Source organism: Oncorhynchus tshawytscha, linkage group LG11, assembly GCF_018296145.1.
Source record: "Oncorhynchus tshawytscha isolate Ot180627B linkage group LG11, Otsh_v2.0, whole genome shotgun sequence".
Lineage (NCBI taxonomy): Eukaryota > Metazoa > Chordata > Actinopteri > Salmoniformes > Salmonidae > Oncorhynchus > Oncorhynchus tshawytscha.
This window is the reverse complement of record NC_056439.1, coordinates 18,617,074-18,640,234: the sequence shown is the minus strand read 5'-3', so window position 1 is coordinate 18,640,234 and position 23,161 is coordinate 18,617,074. Positions and strand designations below refer to the sequence as shown.

The 23,161-nt window shown below is 44.6% G+C and overlaps 1 protein-coding gene across 1 annotated transcript in view; it reads right to left on the bottom strand.

Moving 5' to 3' along the window:
* Positions 1-23,155, bottom strand: part of stard9 (StAR-related lipid transfer (START) domain containing 9) — a 56,828-nt gene extending 33,673 nt beyond the window's left edge. The window contains exons 1-3 of the mRNA XM_042330606.1: positions 22,758-23,155; positions 20,216-20,285; positions 15,515-15,631 (exon numbers count right to left, since the gene is read on the bottom strand). Of these exons, the coding sequence (XP_042186540.1) occupies positions 15,515-15,631; positions 20,216-20,285; positions 22,758-22,804 (234 nt within the window). The 5' untranslated portion in view covers positions 22,805-23,155. The remainder of the gene's footprint in view (positions 1-15,514; positions 15,632-20,215; positions 20,286-22,757) is intronic.
* Positions 23,156-23,161: the final 6 nt, after the last annotated feature.

The following is a 23,161-nucleotide window of genomic DNA, read 5'->3' as shown; positions in this document are numbered from 1 at the left end:
CCAGTAGTTTTATGTCTTAACTGCCGTTGACCACATGCCAACACAGAAACAACGAAACAAGCACACACACACACACACACAAAGTATCTCAGACGAAAATCAACAGCATCACTACTGCAATGCATCCTGTCTCTCCTAACAGCTAGCAGCAGGCCAACACACATGAGATTTGAGGTTTGGTTACGCGATCACTACCAGTAGCCTTGTGTCTTATCTAATGGTTATTTCCCCACATACCAACACAGAAACAGTCAAATAACTACAGCACCCAGTAACCCAATAAAGACATGTCTACGTGCCAACAGGCAAACCCTTACGGCAGTAACAGTCTATCAACGTCACCATAGGATGCCTCAACAGCAGGAGAGAGAAGGAGAGAGGGTACTGGGTAGGCTGTTGTTATCCTACAAAGGAATGCACAACAAACCTATTGCAGTGGGTTTTAACCCACTAATGATTTTATTTTAGATTTTAAAATAACAGTGGGGAGTGTAAATGGTATTTGAAGCTTTTGACAATGCAAAATATTTACAATAACAGATCACTGCTAAAATGAACTAAATTTGACCTCCGAGATATTTTATGTTTAAAAAAATCCTTGAATCGTGAATGGTGGTCCTCAAGAGCTTTTGACAGTGATTTTGGTGGCCCCCGTGACGGAACAGGTTGGGAACCGCTGACCTATTAGTTTGATAAGTGCACAGGAGGGTGGGAGCACTAGTCTGGTCCCAGATCTGTTTGTGCTGTTTAGCCAACTCCATCATGACCATGATGAACATAGGAGCTGGCAAGACAGCACAAACACATGTAGGACCAGGCTATGGGAGCAGTGGTTGTAAATTCAAAGTGTGTTTGTGTGGAAAGTCAATTAGCAGAGCTAGCAAAAAAAAAGAGTATTCATTACGAATGCTGTGCTGTTGTAGTTAGTCTACATGATGTGTTTGGCTGTTGAAGAAGCTAGACTAGTACATTGTGTGTTTGGTTGTAAGTTATGCTGACTGTAGTGCAGTGGAATCCAGAACACCAAGCTATGCCCCCCTGTAACTCTGCTGCTTGAATAGGGGTTCCCCACCCACACCACAAAGGGCCGTGACACTCCTGTCCCCATTGCATTCGTTACGCTGGACTCTTTCTCTCCCTCCCTCCTGTCCCCCTCTCTCCACCTAAATCTTGCGCCCTCTCGCCTCACTCCTGTCCCCCTCTCTCCACCTCAATCTCCCCCCCCGCACTACTGTCCCCCTCCATCTCTCTCGATAGATCAAACTCTCCTCCCTATCCTCACTAGCAGACAGAATCAATAGTAACCTTGTAAAAGCAGAAACTCTCAGCACACAAAAAGCACAAAACTCCATGTCACCACACTACTGTCAACTCTTAACTCTTTCTATACTGACCTTGAGTATGCACACACCTCCCCATTATCACAATGACTTCTACAGGCAGGGAGGTATTCTTATTGAAGATGAATAACACAGGCCCTGACATCATCTGAATCAGTCTATTGTGTCTCATCATTGTCATATAACAATCATTTTGGCAGAGGGCTATCCCTGCTGCGGACGGCATCCCTGAAAGACCACAATAGGCTCTCACTGCTCCAACCTACTTTCGCAGAGCCCTGGCCTGGCGGCACAGCAAACTGGGAGGTATGTGGCCAACAAAGCAGACCTGTGTGGTAAGAGACACAGTGCATTATGGGGCTGCTGACTAACTAATGACTCAAGCAGGTCATAAAGAGAATAGCCAGCCAGCCAGCCAGACCTTGAGTATGCACACACAGCCAGCCAGCCAGCAAGAGTTTGTGTGAGAGTAAATGTGTGTTTGTGTAGGTGTTGCTGTGTCCAACCAGCCCAGAGGAAACTGTATCTGAATACAATGACTAAAGGCTTGGCGTTTGCTTTCCTTCTCTTGACAAAAACAGAAACAAATACAAACCTGCTTCACAATGAAGGGAGGAAAACAGAATATAGATTCCACTCTGGCAAGGAAACACAGGTCAAAACCATCAGGCCAAACAGGGGGACAGGAAGGGGGAACAGTGGGAGACCATGGTGAATCGGAATGGCCGATTAATTAGGGCCGATTTCAAGTTATAACAATCAGAAATCGGTATTTTTGGGTGCAGATTTTTTTTTAAACATTTTTTTTATACCTTTATTTAACTAGGCAAGTCAGTGAAGAACACATTCTTATTTTCAATGACGGCCTAGGAACGGTGGGTTAACTGCCTCGTTCAGTGGCAGAACGACAGATTTTCACTTTGTCAGCTCGGGGGATCCAATCTTGCAACCTAACAGTTAACTAGTCCAACGCAATAACGACCTGCCTCTCTCTCGTTGCACTCCACAAGGAGACTGCCTGTTACGCGAATGCAGTAAGCCAAGATAAGTTGCATTAAACCTATCTTATATATATATATATAATCAATCATAATCACTAGTTAACTACACATGGTTGATGATATTACTAGATATTATCTAGCGTGTCCTGCATTGCATATAATCTGACTGAGCATACAAGTATCTAAGTATCTGACTGAGCAGAGGTAGGCAGAGGTATGCAGAAGCAGGCCCGTAAACATTCATTCAAACAACTCTTTTATGCGTTTTGCCAGCAGCTCTTCGTTTTGCGTCAAGCATTGAGCTGTTTATGACTTCAAGCCTATCAACTCCCGAGATGAGGCTGGTGTAACCGAAGTGGAATGGCCAGCTAGTTAGCGCGCACTAATAGCGTTTCAAACGTCACTCGTTCTGAGCCTTGGAGTGGTTGTTTCCGTTGCTCTGCATGGGTAACGCTGCTTCGATGTTGGCTGTTGTCGTTGTGTTCCTGGTTCGAGCCCAGGGAGGAGCGAGGAGAGGGACGGAAGCTATACTGTTACACTGGCAATACTAAAGTCCCTACAAGAACATCCAATAGTCAAAGGTTAATAAAATACAAATGGTATAGAGGGAAATAGTCCTATAATTCCTATAATAACTACAACCTAAAACTTCTTACCTGGGAATATTGAAGACTCATGTTAAAAGGAACCACCAGCTTTCATATGTTTTCATGTTCTGAGCAAGGAACTGAAACGTTAGCTTTCTTACATAGCACATATTGCACTTTTACTTTCTTCTCCAACACTTTGTTTTTGCATTATTTAAACCAAATTGAACATGTTTCATTATTTACTTGAGGCTAAATTGATTTTATTGGTGTATTATATTAGATTAAAATAAGTGTTCATTCAGTATTGTTGTAATTGTCATTATTACAAATAAAAGTAAAAAAATACAAAAAAATCGTCCGTTTGATCGGTATCAGCTTTTTTGGTCCTGTTGAAAAATCAGAATCGGTCGACCTCTAGTGTGTACTGTAAAACCAAGTGTTTAGGATCTGAACACACAACGAAACACTTTTCTGTAACACTTTTTAAATGCGACAAAACATTTAGAATTTCAATGAAAATGCATCAGAGTGTTTAGATTGTAAACCCCAGAACACGTTCATTTGCTGTAACACTCTTTAAACACATGAACATCCGGGGGTTGTTCTAAAAATCTAGGGCATAAAGCCATATCTGCATATTTCCCAACAGGCCTTTCAAGTGAATGTGAGAGATTACCCACCCATGACTGTGTTTGTTAGTGACAGACGTATGGTTGTTGAATTCAATAATTTCTCTTCCTGAAGCTTTCACCAAGTGACTGCATGAGTTAAAGTGTTAATTACAAGTAAGCCCTCTATGACCACATATTATACATTTCATAAGGCATTTAGTTATGGCCTACTCATCCTCTGTGGTCTCCAGCCAGAGCGAGGAAATCCAACCATTGGAATAATTTATCATGTCATGTTCAGTTGGGCTGAAATGTAGGCAAGGTGACAGACACTCCTAACGCTGATGGAATGGAAAAGTCACATCAATTTCTAATGACTAAATGCACTCTAAACAGGACAATCGGCAATGAAACACTAGTGTTTAAAATAGATATAGGTGTTCTCCTGGTTGGAAACTGGAAACCGCTGACTATGATGTTTAATCTGGCATTCTAAACGCCTGCGTTTAAGACGAGGACACTTATTGGCTAATCTAAATGCCTAATCTTTAAGTTTTAAACACTGATGTTTAGGTTATAAACGTGTCACGTGTTTCACGGTTTTACAGTGTGTTGGCATGTGTGAGTGCGTATGGTTACAAGGAGAGTCCACTCCAGAAATGGGTCAGTCCAAGCAGAGGTCAGATCTGGAGCGAGCCGACCCAGAATCCCCCTCTCTCAGGACCAGGACCATGACGTCTTCTGATAAACAAAGGAAGGGCAGATTTTGTCGGCAGCAGATCTGAACCTGGATAACAGCTGTTTATAAGAGCTTGTTTTGAAACGTGGATACTTTTTAGATTGGAAGCCTGTAATGTCTGGAGCGTGTCAATGGAAAGGAAAAACAGAACAGGGGGGGGGATTGGGAGAAGAAGGAGAGAGAAAAAGAGAGATGGAGGCAGGCAGCTGTAATGGTGCTTATTAATGGTCTCAGTCTACTAATCATTGGCTGTGGTGGACTGACTACAGTGGCCGGGTCTGTTTTCATGTGGCCTGCTCTACACCAGCCCCTGGACTGGAAAACTCCTTACTATACTCTGTCTGTCTGTCAATGCAAGTGCTCTTCTATGAAGCCACGGCCGAAAAACGTCAGCGCCTCACCACTTTCCAGGTTTGAAGAGACAAAAAAAAAAACACAATTTACTTTCCTACTACTACACACACATTACACATCTCATATAGTAAGGGGGATCCTTGGGCTAAAACAGTGGGCATTGGTTTGGCAATCGGGAAACGTAAAGAAACAGACACAGCAGCCATAATCCAACAGATCCAGGGCCGTATTCACAAAGGAGAGCTGAGCTAGAATCAGGCCCCCCTCTTTCTATGTAATCTTACTCTAAAAAGGCAAAACTGATCCTATATCAGCACTCCTACTTTAAGACTCTTTGTGAATACAGGCCCAGGTCTCACGGTTAGTGCTGCACTCTCGCCAAGACTGGACAGGACAGCTGCATTGGAACTGGAACCTACAACATGGGTCAGTCAGTCCGTTTCAGTCCCACACTTTCCAACTAGGTTGACACCAACACTGCAGCTGGACCCTGAGCAGATATTAGACAAAAGTCTAGCTTTTGTTTAGCCTGAGGAATACATGCTGTTATTGGAGATGGGAGTCGACTAAACTCGACTCCACGATTATGGAGTTGAGCGGATACTAGTGTGGCTACTACCGACGTCACATAAAAGGACGTTTTTAATCAAAAACTACAGATTTCAGCATCCATGTGTAAATGCGGGCTATTTTATCAAAACTTCATTTCATGTGACGTCGGAGCTCCTGTACGCCCCCACACTAGTCGCCGGCTCAACTCCATCGTAAATTGTGAAGCTGAGTTTAGTCGGCTAACGTGTATCCTAACTTTAGCGAGAGAAGAAGGGTAAGAGGGACAGACAGTGAAGCTGGGGGAGGTGTTGAGGGAGGGGGCAGGAAAAACTAGTGAAACACAGAGAGAGGCAGAACGACGACAGAGAGAGAGAGATAGGGAGGAAGAACATTGGCTGGAGTTCAACAGTGTTCTCATTCATTTGACATACTTTGACAGAATTTGTAGGTCAAATTAGCATATAAGGGCAGGGAGGCGGGAGTGAGGGAAGGGAGACACTGCGGGTTACACAGATAAGCTGTTGGACATTATTCATGCCTGCCTACACATGGGCGGGGGGAGAGAGAGAGAGAGATGGGAGGATGGGGAACAGGGATATAGTAAAGCGGAGGGAGAAAATAGTTTTTTTAGATTGTTTATTCTTTAAATTTGATGGAACCTATTTTTAACTAGGCAAGTCAGTTAAGAATATATTCTCATTTACAATGACGGCCTACACCGGCCAAACCCGGACGACGCTGGGTCAATTGTGCGCCGGCCCTATGGGACTCCCAATCACGGCCGGCTGTGATACGGCCTGGATTCAAACCAGGGGGAAAAGGGCCTTGGTCAGGGAGGTGACCAAGAACCCGATGGTCACTCTGACAGAGCTCCAGAGTTCACGAAGGACAACCATCTCTGCAGCACTCCACCAATCAGGCCTTTATGGTAGAGTGGCCAGACGGAAGCCACTCTTCACTAAAAGACACATAACAGCCTGCTTGGAGTTTGCCAAAAGGCACCTAAAGACTCTCAGACCATGAGAAACAAGATTCTCTAGTCTGACGAAACCAAGATTGATCTCTTTGGCCTGAATGCCAAGTGTTACGTCTGGAGAAAACCTGTCACCATCCCTATGGTGAAGCATGGTGGTGGCAGCATCATATTGTGGGGATATTTTTCAGCAGCAAGGACTGGAAGACTAGTCAGGATCGAGGGAAAGATGAACGGAGCAAAGTACAGAGAGATCCATGATGAAAACCTGCTCCAAAGTGCTCCGGACCTCAGACTGGGGCGAAGGTTCACCTTCCAACAGGACAACGACACTAAGCACACAGCCAAGACAACATAGGAGTAGCTTCGGGACAAGTCTCTGAATGTCCTTGAGTGGCCCTGCCAGAGCCCGGACTTGAACCCGATCTAACATCTCCGGAGAGACCTGAAAATAGCTGTGCAGCAATGCTCCCCATCCAACCTGACAGAGCTTGAGAGGATCTGCAGAGGAGAATGGGAGAAACTCCCCAAATACAGGTGTGCCAAGCTTGTAGTGTCATACCCAAGAAGACTCGAGGCTGTAATTGCTGCCAAATGTGCTTCAACAAAGTACTGAGTAAAGGGTCTGAATACTTATGTAAATGTGTTATTTCAGTTTTTTTATTTGTAATAAATGTGCAAAAACTTCTAAAAACCTGTTTTTGCTTTGTCATTATGGGGTATTGTGTGCAGATTGATGAGGGGGAAAAAACTATTTAATACATTTTTGAATAAGGCATTAACGTAACAAAATGTGGAAAAAGTCCAGGGGTTTGAATACTTTCTGAAGGCACTGTATATATATATATATATTTTGTATATATTTTCCCCTAACCCTACCAACCCTCCCCTAATTGGAGAAACTAATGGACAACAATACTTAGGGTAGCCTAGTGGTTAGAGCATTGGACTAGTAACCGAAAGGTTGCAAGTTCAAATCCCCGATCTGACAAAGTACAAATTTGTCGTTCTGCCCCTGAACAAGGCAGTTAACCCACTGTTCCTAGGCCATCATTGAAAATAAGAATTTGTTCTTAACTGACTTGCCTAGTTAAATAAAGGTAAAATAACTAAAAAAATATACATTTTACAGACAGTGTATTTTACAATAGTTATCTTTTGTTTGTTTTAATACCAACCTTCATCTACCCTCAACCCCTCTCATCTACCCTCAACCCCTCTCATCTACCCTCAGCCCCTCTCATCTACCCTCAACCCCTCTCATCTACCCTCAACCCCTCTCATCTACCCTCAGCCCCTCTCATCTACCCCCAGCCCCTCTCATCTACCCTCAGCCCCTCTCATCTATCTACCCCCAGCCCCCTCTCATCTACCCCCAACCCCTCTCATCTACCCCAGCCCCTCTCATCTACCCCCAGCCCCTCTCATCTACCCCCAGCCCCTCTCTCATCTACCCCCAGCCCCTCTCATCTACCCCCAGCCCCTCAACCCCTCTCATCTACCCCCCCCTCTCAACCCCTCTCATCTACCCTCAACCCCTCTCATCTACCCCCAACCCCTCTCATCTACCCCCAGCCCCTCTCTCATCTACCCTCAGCCCCTCATCTACCCTCAGCCCCTCTCTCATCTACCCCTCAGCCCCTCAGCCCCTCTCATCTACCCTCAACCCCTCTCATCTACCCTCAACCCCTCTCATCTACCCTCAGCCCCTCTCATCTACCCTCAGCCCCTCTCATCTACCCCCAGCCCCTCTACCCCCATCTACCCCCAACCCCTCTCATCTACCCTCAACCCCTCTCATCTACCCTCAGCCCCTCTCATCTACCCTCTGTCTACCCTCAGCCCCTCTCATCTACCCCAGCCCCTCTCATCTACCCTCAACCCCTCTCATCTACCCCCAGCCCCTCTCATCTACCCCCAGCCCCTCTCATCTACCCTCAACCCCTCTCATCTACCCTCAGCCCCTCTCATCTACCCTCAGCCCCTCTCATCTACCCCAACCCCAGCCCCTCTCATCTACCCCCAGCCCCTCTCATCTACCCCCAGCCCCTCTCATCTACCCCCCCCTCTCATCTACCCCTCTCATCTACCCCCAACCCCTCTCATCTACCCTCAGCCCCTCTCATCTACCCTCAGCCCCTCTCATCTACCCCAGCCCCTCTCATCTACCCCCAGCCCCTCTCATCTACCCTCAGCCCCTCTCATCTACCCTCAGCCCCTCTCATCTACCCCCAGCCCCTCTCATCTACCCTCAGCCCCTCTCATCTACCCCAGCCCCTCTCAGCCCCTCTCATCTACCCCCAACCCCTCTCATCTACCCCCAGCCCCTCATCTCCCTCATCTCACTACCCCCAGCCCCTCTCATCTACCCCAACCCCTCTCATCTACCCTCAGCCCCTCATCTACCCTCCCCCTCTCAGCCCCTCTCATCTACCCCCAGCCCCTCTCTCATCTACCCCCAGCCCCTCTCATCTACCCTCAACCCCTCTCATCTACCCCCAACCCCTCTCATCTACCCTCAACCCCTCTCATCTACCCCCCCCTCTCAACCCCTCTCATCTACCCCCAGAACCCCTCTCATCTACCCTCAGCCCCTCTCATCTACCCCCAGCCCCCTCTCATCTACCCCCCCCTCTCAGCCCCTCTCATCTACCCCCAGCCCCTCTCATCTATCTCTGAAGACCATCCAGACTAAGTTCCTCCATTTCTTTTTGTTCTTCTTGTAACTTATTCTGTCCCTCCATGCCTCAAGTTAACTATTTGTATATCTTTTTTTCCGCATTGTCTGAAAGCGTTTAAAATTCACTGAAAACATCAACATTCATCATCTATATAGCTAAAAACAATGTGATGGCAAAACCAATTGACTTTGAAGTTAAACAAAGTGTGTTCATCAATTTACCCGATTTTGCTAACCGTTACTTTGAACAAAATGAAAACGCAAATATTATTGTAATACTTTTTGTAAATTACAGCTCAATTTGAGCAAGTGACGAATTTGCTGGTAATCCCAGCAAATCCTGCGATCAACTCGATTACATTTTTGAATCGTTTGACAACCCTAGTTGACATTAAAATGTGGAAATGCACATGTGAACGTGTATCGGACACGAGTCGGTCGTGTTTGCTCACGGTCACGTGATGAGGTAGCCCCGCCTGCGCCTGATTAAAAATGAGTGTTGTCCTTCATGGTCAAGACGTTGGCTTTTCCTGTGGGAGTCACGGGTTCTAAACCCGCCAGTTACAAAAACACACGTGATACTTATACTGGACTGGAAATATTGGGGAAACACATACAGTATGTCTGTGATTTGTTCACGCGTGTTCTTTCAACAGTGTGATTTTTTTTCCCCATGTGTTTTATTTGTATGGTGTGGCTGTCTCATCTGCTATACTCTCTGTAGGGGTACAGTATAGGGGTTTATTCTGGTCTGCTATTACCATCACTGGTCCAGAGAACTGCAAGTATGCAGAGATACGGGCAGCAACACCGTGTGCTTACTAAGATAACATTAAGTCAGAATACTTTTTTTTGTCCATCACAGGTGCTCCACATTTTTTTTTAAATCAGGATTTTATAAGCGTCTAAGCAAGACCAAACTATTGATGTCTTTGTGGCTTGTGAGTGTCTGTACCTAGTCTAATAGTCTGCCACTAGATTAAACATGTGTGGGAGTCATGGTTCCTTTGACCAGTCCATCAGTGGATTCAGTGGATTCAAGCTCACTAGTGTGGAATACAGTGTGAGAGGAAAATGCACACCAATCACTGTGAATCACAGAGCAGTTCTGCTTCTTCCTATAGCACGACTAACACACAGACCTAGAAATACCAAGAGCATAATCAAGTCATGAACACAGCATGGGGGGAGGGAGGGAGGGAGAGAGAGAGAGAGAGAGGGCGACGAGAATGAGAGAGAAAGAGACGAGAATGAGAAAGAGAGAGAGAGACGAGAATGATAAAGAGAGCGAAAGAGACGAGAATGATAAAGAGAGAAAGAGACGAGAATGAGAAAGAGAGAGAGACGAGAATGATAAAGAGAGAGAAAGAGACGAGAATGAGAACGAGAGAGAGAGAGACAGTGATAGACAGAGAATTCCAGAGGTGGAGGAGGGGAATGGGCAGGGGGTCGACAGAACCGCCCATTTCTCGTCTGCCAAACTCACAGCTGCTCCACTTAGTCATTTTTCACAGTTAGATTTCAGCCCAAAAGACATCATTGGGCAGGATCTGAATCTGGAGCTCAATGCTGGGTTTTATTACCAAATGAAGTCAGCTTGGAGCTTGGACCGGGGTGTTTTTGCTCTCCCTCCCTCCCTCCCTCCTCGTTCTCTCTTCTCCATCTCTCTCTACCCCAATATATTCTCCTCCTCCCCCCTCTCTCCGTCTCCCTCTCATCCCTCCTCTCTCACTCCCTCTTCCACCCTCCTCTCTCTGTGCTCCAGATGATTCCCGGTTCTCAGCTATTTCCGTTTTCCATCTATTTAAATGCCCCAGTCCTTCAACGAGTTTTGGTTAAATGTCCCATGTTAATTAAACATAGAAGAGAATATATTACGCAGTAAGTATACACATCTAACACTTACAAAATGAGTGCTTAAATAATTAGGGCCATTCTCTCTCTCTAGTTCACCACTACCTCAACAGCTGGGCTCCATTATGGATTATATCTCTTATTCCGCTCTGTTCCAAAGCCTAACTCCGTAGTGAATACCTAGGAGCTCTCATTCTCTCTCTTTTTCTCTCTCGCACCCTTCCTCCTCTCACCTTCCCCTCCTTTCTACTCTCCCTCTCTCTCTTCTCCAGTTCACTCCTTCTTTCTGACTGAGTGGAGAGCATGCAGTTAAACATCCTCTGGAGAACACGCCACCAGACCACTGTCACTGCAGCATATACCATAACGGGTCAACGTCATTGACACCCCTAAAGATCCCTATAAATAAAGCAGTCAAATGTTTCGTATTTGGTCCCAAATTCCTGGCATGCAATGATTACATCAAGCTTGTGACTCTACAAACTCGTTGGATGCATTTGCTGTTTGTTTTGGTTGTGTTTCAGATCATTTTGTGCAAAATAGAAATCAATGGTAAATAATGTGTAGTGTCATACTGGGGTGACGTTTATTGTAAATAAGAATAGAATAGGTTTCTAAACACTTCTACATTCATGCGGATGCTACCATGATAACAGATAATCCGGAATGAATCGTGAATAATGTTGAGTGAGAAAGTTACAGAGGGGTCAAAGATCATTGCGTGCTAGGAATACAGGAACAAATACTAAACGTTTAACTACTTTATTTATAAGAATCTTTAGCGGTGTCAATCATTTTGACCCCTGCCTTTTTGAGAGAAGAAAAACACGACTTGCTCTTTTCCAGAGCAATTTCATATGTATAAAACAATATTATTTCCCCAAATGTTTTTTTGCATATAATACATAGCTCGGCATTTGAATTATTTACGTTGTACAGTCATTATGGCTAAGCTTTATCAAGGGGTGTCAATAATTGCAGACCCCACAGTATGTGTTATTTTTCATTCTGTGGCATATACAGCACATCCAGACAGTACAAAGCAACACAGCAGAGCTCTAGCAGCTCGGAGTGGTGGGAATAGGGGGGTTTGCTCTGGAGCAGTCTCAGAGGGGTGTGGTCGGGGTAGAGACTGGAGGAGCAGGAGTTAGGTTGGAGTTTCCCCTCCCCCCTCCATGGGTCTCAGATTGACTCAGTCCCTCTGGGCTCAACAGGAAGTTAAGCCAGGAGGACAACGTCTTCTCTGGACACACACACGACTACACTACAGCGCTCCGACATGTTGCTTGAGAAAAACACAAGGCTAAGTCGCGACTTTAAAATAGTGCTTGGCACCGGTGGGAGGAAAATGAATCTGACGCTTATCTAAAATGGCGAGACTTTTTAAAATGGAATTAAAGACTGTTGAAATTATAGGTAGGTCTATGACACGAGTGTACTATTAAGGGAGAAAACAAAACTCTATTCTTTTTTAATGAGTAGAGATGAAGTCGGAACCTTAGCCAAATACATTTAAACTCAGTTTTTCACAATTCCTGACATTTAATCACAGTAAAAATTCCCTGTTTTAGGTCAGTTAGGATCACCACTTTATTTTAAGAATGTGACATGTCATAATAATAGTAGAGAGAATGATTTATTTCAGCTTTTGTTGCTTTCATCACATTCCCAGTGGGTCAGAAGTTTACATACACTCAATTAGTATTTGGTAGCATTGCCTTTCAATTGTTTAACTTGAGTCAAACATTTCGGGTAGCCTTCCACAAGCTTCCCACAATAAGTTGGGTGAATTTTGGCCCATTTCTCCTGAGAGAGCTGGTGTAACTGAGTCAGGTTTGTAGGCCTCCTTGCTCGCACAAGCTTTTTCAGTTCTGACCACAAATGTTCTATAGGATTGAGGTCAGGGATTTGTGATGGCCACTCCAATACCTTGACTTTGTTGTCCTTAAGCCATTTTGCCCCAACTTTGGAAGTATGCTTGGGGTCATTGTCCATTTGGAAGACCCATTTGTGACCAAGCTTTAACTTCCTGACTGATGTCTTGAGATGTTGCTTCAATATATCCACATAATTTTCCATCCTCATGATGCCATCTATTTGTGTGAAGTGCACCAGTCCCTCCTGCAGCAAAGCACCCCCACAACATGATGCTGCCACCCCCGTGCTTCAAGGTTGGGATGGTGTTCTTCGGCTTGCAAGCCTCCCCCTTTTTCCTCCAAACATAATGATGGTTAAACAGTTCTATTTTTGTTTCATCAGATCTTTGTCCCCATGTGCAGTTGCAAACCATAGTCTGGCTTTTTTATGGAGGTCTGGAGCAGTGGCTTCTTCCTTGCAGAGCGGCGTTTCAGATAATGTCGATATAGGACTTGTTTTACTGTGGATATAGGTACTTTTGTACCGGTTTCCTCCAGTAACTTCACAAGGTCCTTTGCTGTTGTTCTGGGATTGATTTGCACTTTTCACAACAAAGTACGTTCATCTCTAGGAGACAGAACACGTCTCCTTCCTGAGCGGTATGAAGGCTGCGTGGTCCCATGGTGTTTATACTTGCGTACTATTGTTTGTACAGATGAACGTCGTAACTTCAGGCATTTGGAAATTGCTCCCAAGGATGAACCAGACTTGTGAAGGTCTACAATTATTTTTCTTAGGTCTTGTCTGATTTCTTTTGATTTTCCCATGATGTCAAGCAAAGAGGCGCGGAGTTTGAAGGTAGGCCATGAAATACATCCACAGGTACACCTCCAATTGACTCAAATTATGTCAATTAGCATATCAGAAGCTTCGAAAGCCATGACATCATTTTCTGGAATTTTCCAAGCTGTTTAAAGGCACAGTCAACTTAGCGTATATAAACTTCTGACCCACTGGAATTGTGATACAGTGAATTATAAGTGAAATAATCTGTCTGTAAACAATTGTTGGAAAAATTACTTGTGTCATACACAAAGTAGATGTCCTACCCGACTTGCCAAAACTTTAGTTTGTTAACAAGAAATTTGTGGAGTGGTTGAAAAACGAGTTTTAATGAATCCAACCTCAGTGTATGTAAACTTCCGACTTCAATTGTGTGTCTGCGTATGAAAGTCTGGGGAAAGTATGAACTGCTGAGGGTATTAAGTGTTCTGAAACTGCACAAACAACACAGACTTTTTGTCATCTGCCCTTACGACCAGTCCTTCGTGTTAGCCTCAGGTCACCTAGTCGTTTTATTCAACACTGTACTCAAATGTTGTCAACATACAGCACTGTAAATAGTGTTTCGTCTACATTCTTTGGGACAGAGCCTAGAGAGAAGGGTAGACCTAGCAACTATCTGTGACGTGTGGCCAGTAAATGTCAGCTCTGTTGCCACTGTCAGAGTTTGTGTGGAACAGCCACACACTTAAAGGCCTCAGAAAGAGGTCAGATTGTGACCCTGCTCCACAAAAGTAAAGAGAAAACACACACACTGACAACAATATATTTCATCTCTATGCCGTGCCCCTGTTGCCCCTCCTCCTCGCCCACCACGGGTCACCAGAGGAATGTAGTGGCAGGGCCACCCCACCAGCACCCTCTGACTGGGCACAACTCAGAGATGGAGAGAATGGGACAATAGAGGAAGAGAGAGAGAGAGAGAGGGAGGGATGAAAGACTGACACAGACAGAGAGAGAGAGAGACTGTATATAGACATAAGACATTTGAAATGTCTTTATTCTTTTGGAACCTGTGTGAGTGTAATATTTACTGTTCCCTTTTAATTGTTTATTTCACTTTTGTTTATCCATTTCACTTGCTTTGGCAACGTAAACATACGTTTCCCATGCCAATAAAGCCGAGTGAATTGAATTGAGAGAGAGCGAGAGAGGAAAGAGTGCTGTGTTTTGCTTCAGCGAGTGGGCCGCCACAGCTCGTTCACACACACACACACACACACACACACACACACACACACACACACACACACACACACACACACACAAACAAAGATACTTTTCAGTGGAGGAGAGGAGAGACAGCAGAGGAGAGGCAGAGAGGGTGGAGGAGAGGGTGGAGGAGAGGGTGGAGGAGAGGGTGGAGGAGAGGGTGGAACTCTCCAGTCTTCACAGACAGAGACCAGAACAAAATCATTGGATCTAGACCAAGCCATGGTGGTCCAAGGCTTTTCCCATGTCATGGTACTTGTCTTCAACACCAAAGGCAACATTGCTTGCATAGCTTGTCCTTAATTGAAATGCTTGTTTGTAAATAAATCAGCCAGGAATCAGAACAAGACAATGCAGAATTAATCAAGTTTGAGTTGTATAAACGGAGGTCCAACTAACATGACACAATGGCCTCTGCTAGTCTGGATCTGAGGGGGTGGGTCTTATTCTGGATCCTCCTCCCATCAGTACCAGGAAAAACGGTAGCACCCACCAATCAAAGCAGCACAAACAGATTTAATCAGCCAATCACAGAGACATAAAAGAGAATCTGAGGCCCGCACAAATCAAAATCCAAGACGTTTTGTTTCTTTCCAAACACAGTATTATTTCCCTGGACCTCTTCCTTCAGTTCAGGTTGTGATTCCCCCCCCCGGCTGCCTCACACACAAATGCCAGGGTGGTGTTCCTTAGGGCACATCATGACCGTGGAAAAACACTTGATTGGACAAGTACAGATAGTACCTTTCACTCCCATTTTGTGCTTACTGACACCCACCCCTGCCAACACCCCCAAGGCTGCCTGGGCACGCACATGCCCGATGCCGCCACTCAACCGGCACGAAACCCGGTACAAGAACAGCTCAAAACAAAAAACAAACAAAACAACATGCAGGACTCCCTCTTACCTCCTCCTGTGAGGCGTAGTGTGGTTCCTCTGGGGACACAGACCAGTAACAGTAGTCAAAACCAAACTCCAGCACCTTCTCCCTGGAGTCTCCATGGACGTCCTGACGTCCATCCAGCTGGGGGGGGGCACAGACAGAGAGACAGTGAGACAACAGACGTCGGTCAGTTAGGGACTCTCGGGGACAAATGTCTTGCTTATCAAAGCGGAGGTACGGTTTAAGCTGTACTGACACAACGTGCCCGTTTTGCTGTACATTCAAATCAGGTCTTCAAAATAAAGTGTCGAAGCGTATTCTTTACGGGACTGTGGTTACAGGGTTACAGCCCAGACAAGACAACCGGTGTTACTGCTAGAGACAACCACTTAAACTCAACTACAGTGTCAGCATTACTAATGAGACTGACTGCCCTGGTGTTGACTAAGGGCCATGCCACGAAGGGGGCAACTGAAGCAGAGCATGTATCTACACGCCCGGACAGAAGTGTTGAGCTGTTGCTCTGGACAACTTTAGTTTACAGCCAACTGAGCATCATTTCACAAGCAGTACTCTCATCTTGTGCGCGAGACCTTACAAACCGTCGACCTCGTATGCATCTTCACTGTGTGATATTGGCAAACCTTTCTCTTAACATGTAGATATCGTTGTCTCCGTGTACAGTGCATTCGGAAAGTACTCAGACCCCCTTCCCATTTTCCACATTTTGTTACATCACAGCCTTATTCAAAACTGGATTTCTCATCAATGTACACACAACACCCTATAATGACAAAGTGAAAACAGGTCTGTGAAAATGTTTGCAAATGTATAAAACATGTTTTGATTATTTTTTTTAAAAATTATTTACATAAGTATTCAGACCCTTTGCTATGAGACTCGAAATTGAGTTCAGTTGCATCCTGTTTCGGTAAACAGCAAACACCTGTCTATATAAGGACACACAGTTGACTGTGCATGTCAGAGCAAAAACCAAGACATGAGGTCGAAGGAACTGTCCATAGAGCTCCGAGACAGGATTGTGTCGAGGCACAGAAGGGTATCAAAACAATTTTGTGCAGCATTGAAGGTCCCCAAGAACACAGTTGCCTCCATCCATTCTTAAACAGAAGAAGTTAGGAACCACCAAGACTCTTCCTAGAGCTGGCCGCCTGGACATACTGAGCAAACGGGGTAGAACAACCTTCGTCAGGGAGGTGACCAAGAACCCGATGGTCACTCTGACAGAGCTCCAAAGTTCCTCTGTGGAGATGGGAGAACCTTCCAGAAGGACAACCATCTTTGCAGCTCTCCACCTATCAGGCCTTTATGGTAGAGTGGCCAGATGGAAGCCACTCCTCAGTAAAAAAGCCCATTTGGAGTTTGCCAAAAGGCACCTAAAGACTCTCAGACCATGAGAAACAAGATTCTCTGGTCCGATGAAACCAAGATTGAAATATATGTCCTGAATGCCAAGCGTTACGTCTGGAGGAAACCTGGCACCATCCCTACGGTGAAGCATGGTGGTGGCAGCGTCATAATGTGGCGGTGTTTTTCAGTGGCAGGGACTGGGACACTAGTCAGGATCGAGGGAAAGATAAACGGAGCAGAGTATAGAGAGCTTCATGATGAAAACCTGCTCCAGAGTGCTCAGGACCTCAGAATGTGGGCGAAGGTTCACCTTCCAACAGGACAACGCACTAAGCACACAGACAAGGCAACACAGGAGTGGCTGGAACCCGATTGAACATCTCTGGAGAGACCAGAAAATAGCTGTGCAGCGACTCTCCCCATCCAACCTGACAGAGCTTGAGAGGATCTGCAGAGAAGAATGGGAGAAACTCCAGAAACACAGGCGTGCCAAGCTTGTAGTGTCATACCCAAGAAGACTCAAAGCTGTAATCACTGCCAAAGATGCTTCAACAAAGTACTGAATAAAGGGTCTGTATACTTATGTAATTATGGTAGGATTTTTATTTTGAATACATTTGCAAAAATGTCTAAAAACCTGTTTTTCCTTTGCCATCAAATCCAATAAAAATCCAATAAATGTTTATTTGTCACATGCGCCGAATACAACAATGCAGTTAAGAAAATATTTACTAAATAAACTAAAGTAAAAAATAATAGTAACACAACAAAATAACAATAACGAGGCTATATACAGGGGGTACCGAGTCAGTGTGCGGGGGTACAGGTTAGTCGAGGTAAATAGTACATGTAGGTGGGAGTAAAGTATTGTGTGTAGATTGATGAGGAAATTCTTTAACATTTTTAAAATACATTTTAGAATAAGGCTGTAACGTAACAACATTCGGAAAAAGTCAAGGGGTCTGAATACTTCCCGAATGCACTGTATGTACAGCTGACATCACCATCGTTTCAGAACACACTCGGTTTAAGGGGATCAGGTTGAACAGGGCCCATACGAGTAGTTATTTGGGATGCACAGTTGTAGATCAGGGATTCTGCACAGTCTGACAGTAATCAAGTCAATCTTCAATGAAGTTTCTAACAGCAGCATTAGGCCACACTAAAGCTATTCATTCCTCACAGCCAATTGACTGCAGTGAAAACCTGCTACTTCAGCCATGCACCATTGTTACGATACTAAACAATAGCCTTGCTTCAGATGGCTGATCTGAGAGTGAAACCACATAGCACACAGGCTTAGATATGGTGTGTGAGCTCGCCTCTGTGGTGGTCATTACTCTATCCATCCGTCTATCTCCATTTCTGTCTCCTCCATTCCTTCATTCGCCTGCTCTCCCGTCCTTCTTCAACGTTGCCCTCTCTCTCCCATCCGAGTGTGTGTGTTCATTCTCCTCTTCCCCTCTTTTCACTTTCTCCGTCTTAATCCAAACTGTCCCACTTGCCTAAAATAATTCTTCCCATAACAGCAGGACACCATATGTGGCTTGTCTCTTTCACATAATTTCTTAAAACACATATCCTCTCCCTTCTCTAACTTCTGCCGTAAACATCTCCAGCCCTGAACAACCAGCGATAATATTGCAAAGCTGAACATTCACACTCAAGAAACTTGATTTTGAGTCACTAAGAGGGGGTAATAAAGCAGCGTCCTCCTAATTGCTGGATCTGGGAGGCAATAATTAGATTCGGGGGGGGGGAGCTGTCACAGATACTCAGTCATGCTACAGAGACGGTTTTAAACCACTTGCTCTAACAAAAGGTATGAGGGTTGTAACTTGGCTTGTAACTTGGGTTGTAACAACTTCGAGTGACCTATTGGAGTGTGTGTATGAGTGTCGTGGTGTCTGTGGGAGGATCCCTTTGCCTGTGTGTGTGTTTGTGTGTGTGTTTCTACATGTGTGTGCGTGCCTGTGGGCCCTGTGTACGACAGTCCCTCCCTCTAAGTGTCTCCGAGTGTGTGAGGCAATGTGTGTGAGGGAGTGTAGGCTCTGCATAATCATTATAAACAATATTGGATTGAGACAGCAAAGGGCCCAGTCCTGAGTGTAAACATCCTGTGTGTAAGAGACACATACCCTCTGGATGCCCCCACCTCCTCGAAACCTGCTGCCCTCAACCTGCCCTACACACATAAACAGTCCGTCAAGATCGCCGCCTCAGCTCTGATGTTAATTGAGACATACAGTAGGGAGCAGTATTTGATACACTGCCGATTTTGCAGGTTTTCCTACTTGCAAAGCATGTAGAGGTCTATAATTTTTTATCATAGGTACACTTCAACTGTGAGACGGAATCTAAAACAAAAATCCAGAAAATCACATTGTATGATTTTTAAGTAATTAATTAGCATTAGTAGGAAAACCTGAAAAATCGGCAGTGTATCAAATACTTGTTCTACCCACTGTATATTGGCCAATATCAAAGAGCAATAGAACATGGGAATATCATATACAGTATCAGGGGTTCCTCAAGGGTTCTTTGGGAAGGGTGATGGGTTCTTTGTGGAACCACGATGACTCAAAAAACCCTTTGAGCTCTTCGATGGTTCTTTACAGTTCATAAAGGGGTTCTTTGCTCTTTTAGTGAGGAGTAAAATGTCGGGGAGGCGGCTGATTACAATGTTTTGGGGGCGTAGTTTGAGCACAGCTCTTTTTGTGCAACCGTGAGTGAGAGTGTCATTCCAGTTGATCTCATCTGTTGTGTTATGCCATTCTATAAAACCATGGCCAGTGATGTGTCTTGTGAAAGACTCATGTGTGGCCTTGTGTCAATTGAGGACAGTTGACTAAATCAGCCAGGGATCCCCAGCTGTTCCAGAAGGTAGCTCGCTTGGTTGAACTAGCCAATTAACACAATATTAACACCTATGGAAATGTAACAATATAATATGGCTGACCAGAATAAAAACCCCTGTATGGTTCTACAAAAGGGTCTACAAAAGAACCTTTCAGATTTTTTATAGAACCCACCTTTCTCATTCTCCATAAAGGTTTTATAAAGAACCATAAAAAAGGGTTGGAACTATAGTAGAGCCCTTTTCCGCTATAGTATATAGAACCTTTTTCAGTGGTTCTTTATAGAACCTTAGGAAAGGGTTCTTTATAGCCCCATACAGGTTCCATTTAGAACCTTGTAACCATGGTTCTATATAGCCCCAAATAAGGGTTCTGCTTTGGTTACAAGAAAAATAACCCCAATCTGATACTATTTAGGAGACATTTGTGTGTGTGTGTGTGTATCAGAGTCACCTGTGCAGTTACATGCTGGGTAAAAAGCCAGTATAGCACTCACCTTAGTATTCTTTATCCTAACCAACTTGTCCTCCACCTGCACAGCTAGCCTCCCTCCATCCACACCTTCCCTGTGAAAGGCAGAGCGATAGACATTGTGTTAGTATACTTTCCTTTGTATAGTTTCACGCATTTGCCCACATTAACTACACATTATAATTGCCCAGGGTATATTGGGGAGACGGGTAACAGATGCGGGGGAAGACGGAAAGTCGTGGTGGACAGACATGACCACGAACTGGTGGTCCTCTGTAGCTGTTAGTAGAGCATGGCACCTGTAAAGTCAGGATAGTGGGTTGAATTACTGGGAACACCCGTACATAAAAAGCATGCACACCTGATTGTCAGTCGCTTTGGATAAAAGCGCCTGCTAAAATGACATGTATTATTATATATTAGCTGAGTGTGAGAGGTAATAAAAGGTGACAGGCCATGTCCTTCATTCATCGGCTCTTCTGATCTACCCACGTTGCTCAGTTAGACAGGACGGCTACATGAGACCAATCACTAATTACATTAACGGTCGTTACAGAGCCATCATTTCATCGGCGCTACCTTTTCAAACTCTGTTTTATGTACTTTGCCTTTGTGACGTTTAAAGAGGGAGGGACGGCAGACAAAAATCTAGCAAGCGCTACTTGAGACTAGTGACATGAGACTATTACATGGTGTCAAAGACAATCCCAAAAATCTAGGAATCAGAGTTGGAAAAACACAGTCCAGTTCTTATTCAAAAGAAAACAGTCCAAACGGGCCCTGCAAAGAGTCCCCCGGGTGAGAAAGCTTGAGCCATTCCTTGGACAAAAGCCCATGTGTGTGTGTGTGTGTGTGTGTCTCTGTGTGCTCCAGATGCTGACTCTGGACACATATGATGCAACAGAATGAAATCTGAGGCTGTAGAAGAGTAGAGCTGAATGAGTTTAAAACTCCTTGAGCGACAATGGGGGATTGCAACAATGAGGGACACTGCAATAGTACTTATAACTTCTCTGTCCTTGGTCTGGGTGTGTGAGGCGGGGTAGATACATCAGACCAGGGACTCTGTTGGAAGTTGTAATAAGCACATGCTCCACCACGTGGGATTCATTTTGCCAACCCCAGCAGCCCAACCCAAAACCACGACAACCTCAAGAGAGACGGCTTCTAACTGGGGTTCGACCAGCATGAATGGAAGGAGGAAGGAAGGAGATGGAAAATAAAATGAGGCCTCTTCTGTTTTGACACAAACTGAAATATTACTCAAATGGATTGACACTTTGTAACACATGTATAGCTAGTGCTGTCCTCTCTGTTTCTCTGTCTCTCTCTTTCTCTCACTCTCCAAAGGGTTCACAGCATACTGTAGCCAATTGGAAAGAGTCGGATTGGCTGTCAGTTGGCAAAGGATAGATTACGTAGGGCCCTATTGGTCCTTTGAGAAACATGTAACAGCTTGGGTTCTCCTGTTATCTCTGTGTCACAATGCAAAGCCTGAATGATGGCATGACAGCGACAATTAAACTGTACCGAAGGGCAAAACACTTCTCCATTAACACATGAACACACACACTGCACAACACACACACACACACACACACACAACAGCACCAACTTAAATCCCTGTAAAAGACACAACCAGGAAGCATGTATTTGCATGACAGTGAATTTGAGCTATTAAGTCCCCTTTTGTAATGCAAAGCACAAGGAAAGGATTTAAAACAACCAATGATGTTCAGGCAAAGACGTAAAAAAATAGCTAGGCCTATATTGCTTGGCCAAAGGCAATGGCAAAATACAGTCAACTTAAATTTGATTTAACTGTACAACCCCACCCCCTAAGCACCCCAAAGGACCTTTAACTCGACATACAGTTGTAATTTGGGCTAATAGGAGGGTGCTTGTGGGGTACAGTGCTTACTACACTAGTCTAGCTACCACAATAAAAACATGTTTATGCCGCTGTAAAGTAGACACACAAAAAAGTTTTCCCATGAGTGTTTCGCCAACAAATGTTACTTGTCAGATTGTGATATGAGTGATATAACAAACGGTGATACGTATTCACTAGAAGGCAGCACACATTAATTTGTTCTAACACGGTAATTACAATGTTGTTACTGTGGCATATAGATTACTACTTTAGTAATTGCATAATAATGGAGACAATAGATTTTTCAAAATGTCAACGTAAATGTTTTTATTCTGACAGTGTAGCGTTGCCCTATACCTGCTGTCAGTGGCCTTTCAAGAAGTAACCTGCAAACTGAGACCGAGGGAGTATGCACCGTATATAAATCATGCACATTTAAGACATATAGGCGACCTACATCTTATCACGACATTAAATACATTGTATCGGAAAGTAGGCAAGAGATCGAATGAGCTGGGGCTGCCCAATTCAGTCCAATTCCCATGGGTAGTAACACTGACAACACACAACAGAATAAATCACAGCTATTGTCATCTACTCTAAAAATGATCATTTGCATACGAAGCAAAGCAAGTTAGTAGTCCAACTTTATTGACAGTGAACTCAGAATAGAAGAGAAATAGGCTGAATTTACCTTGCGTTGAGAGGGCGAACTCGAATGGCGACTTTCACGTTTGCCATAGTTCCGCTCTTGGTAAAGGACGACTAGTTATGCTAAAAACACCCCTTAATAATTACATTCACCCGTTAAAACGGGAAAATGTGTATTCACCGTCCGTCAATCAAGACATCGCTCACGAGAACGAGCCTCTTCGTCCCGACGCTCAACGGACAGTGGGACACACTGAACGCAACTTCCTGCTGGCCTGGAGTCTGTGTGTTGAGAGACCGAGTGAGGCGGAGCAGCTCAGAGGACGCTTGCCTTGCCATTAGAAAACATGGGCATATAAGATTTCACAAGTGCATTAAATTCCCTGATGAAAACGTGTTCATGCAAATACAGTAGGCCTACAGTGACAAAGAAAAATGACAATGAAA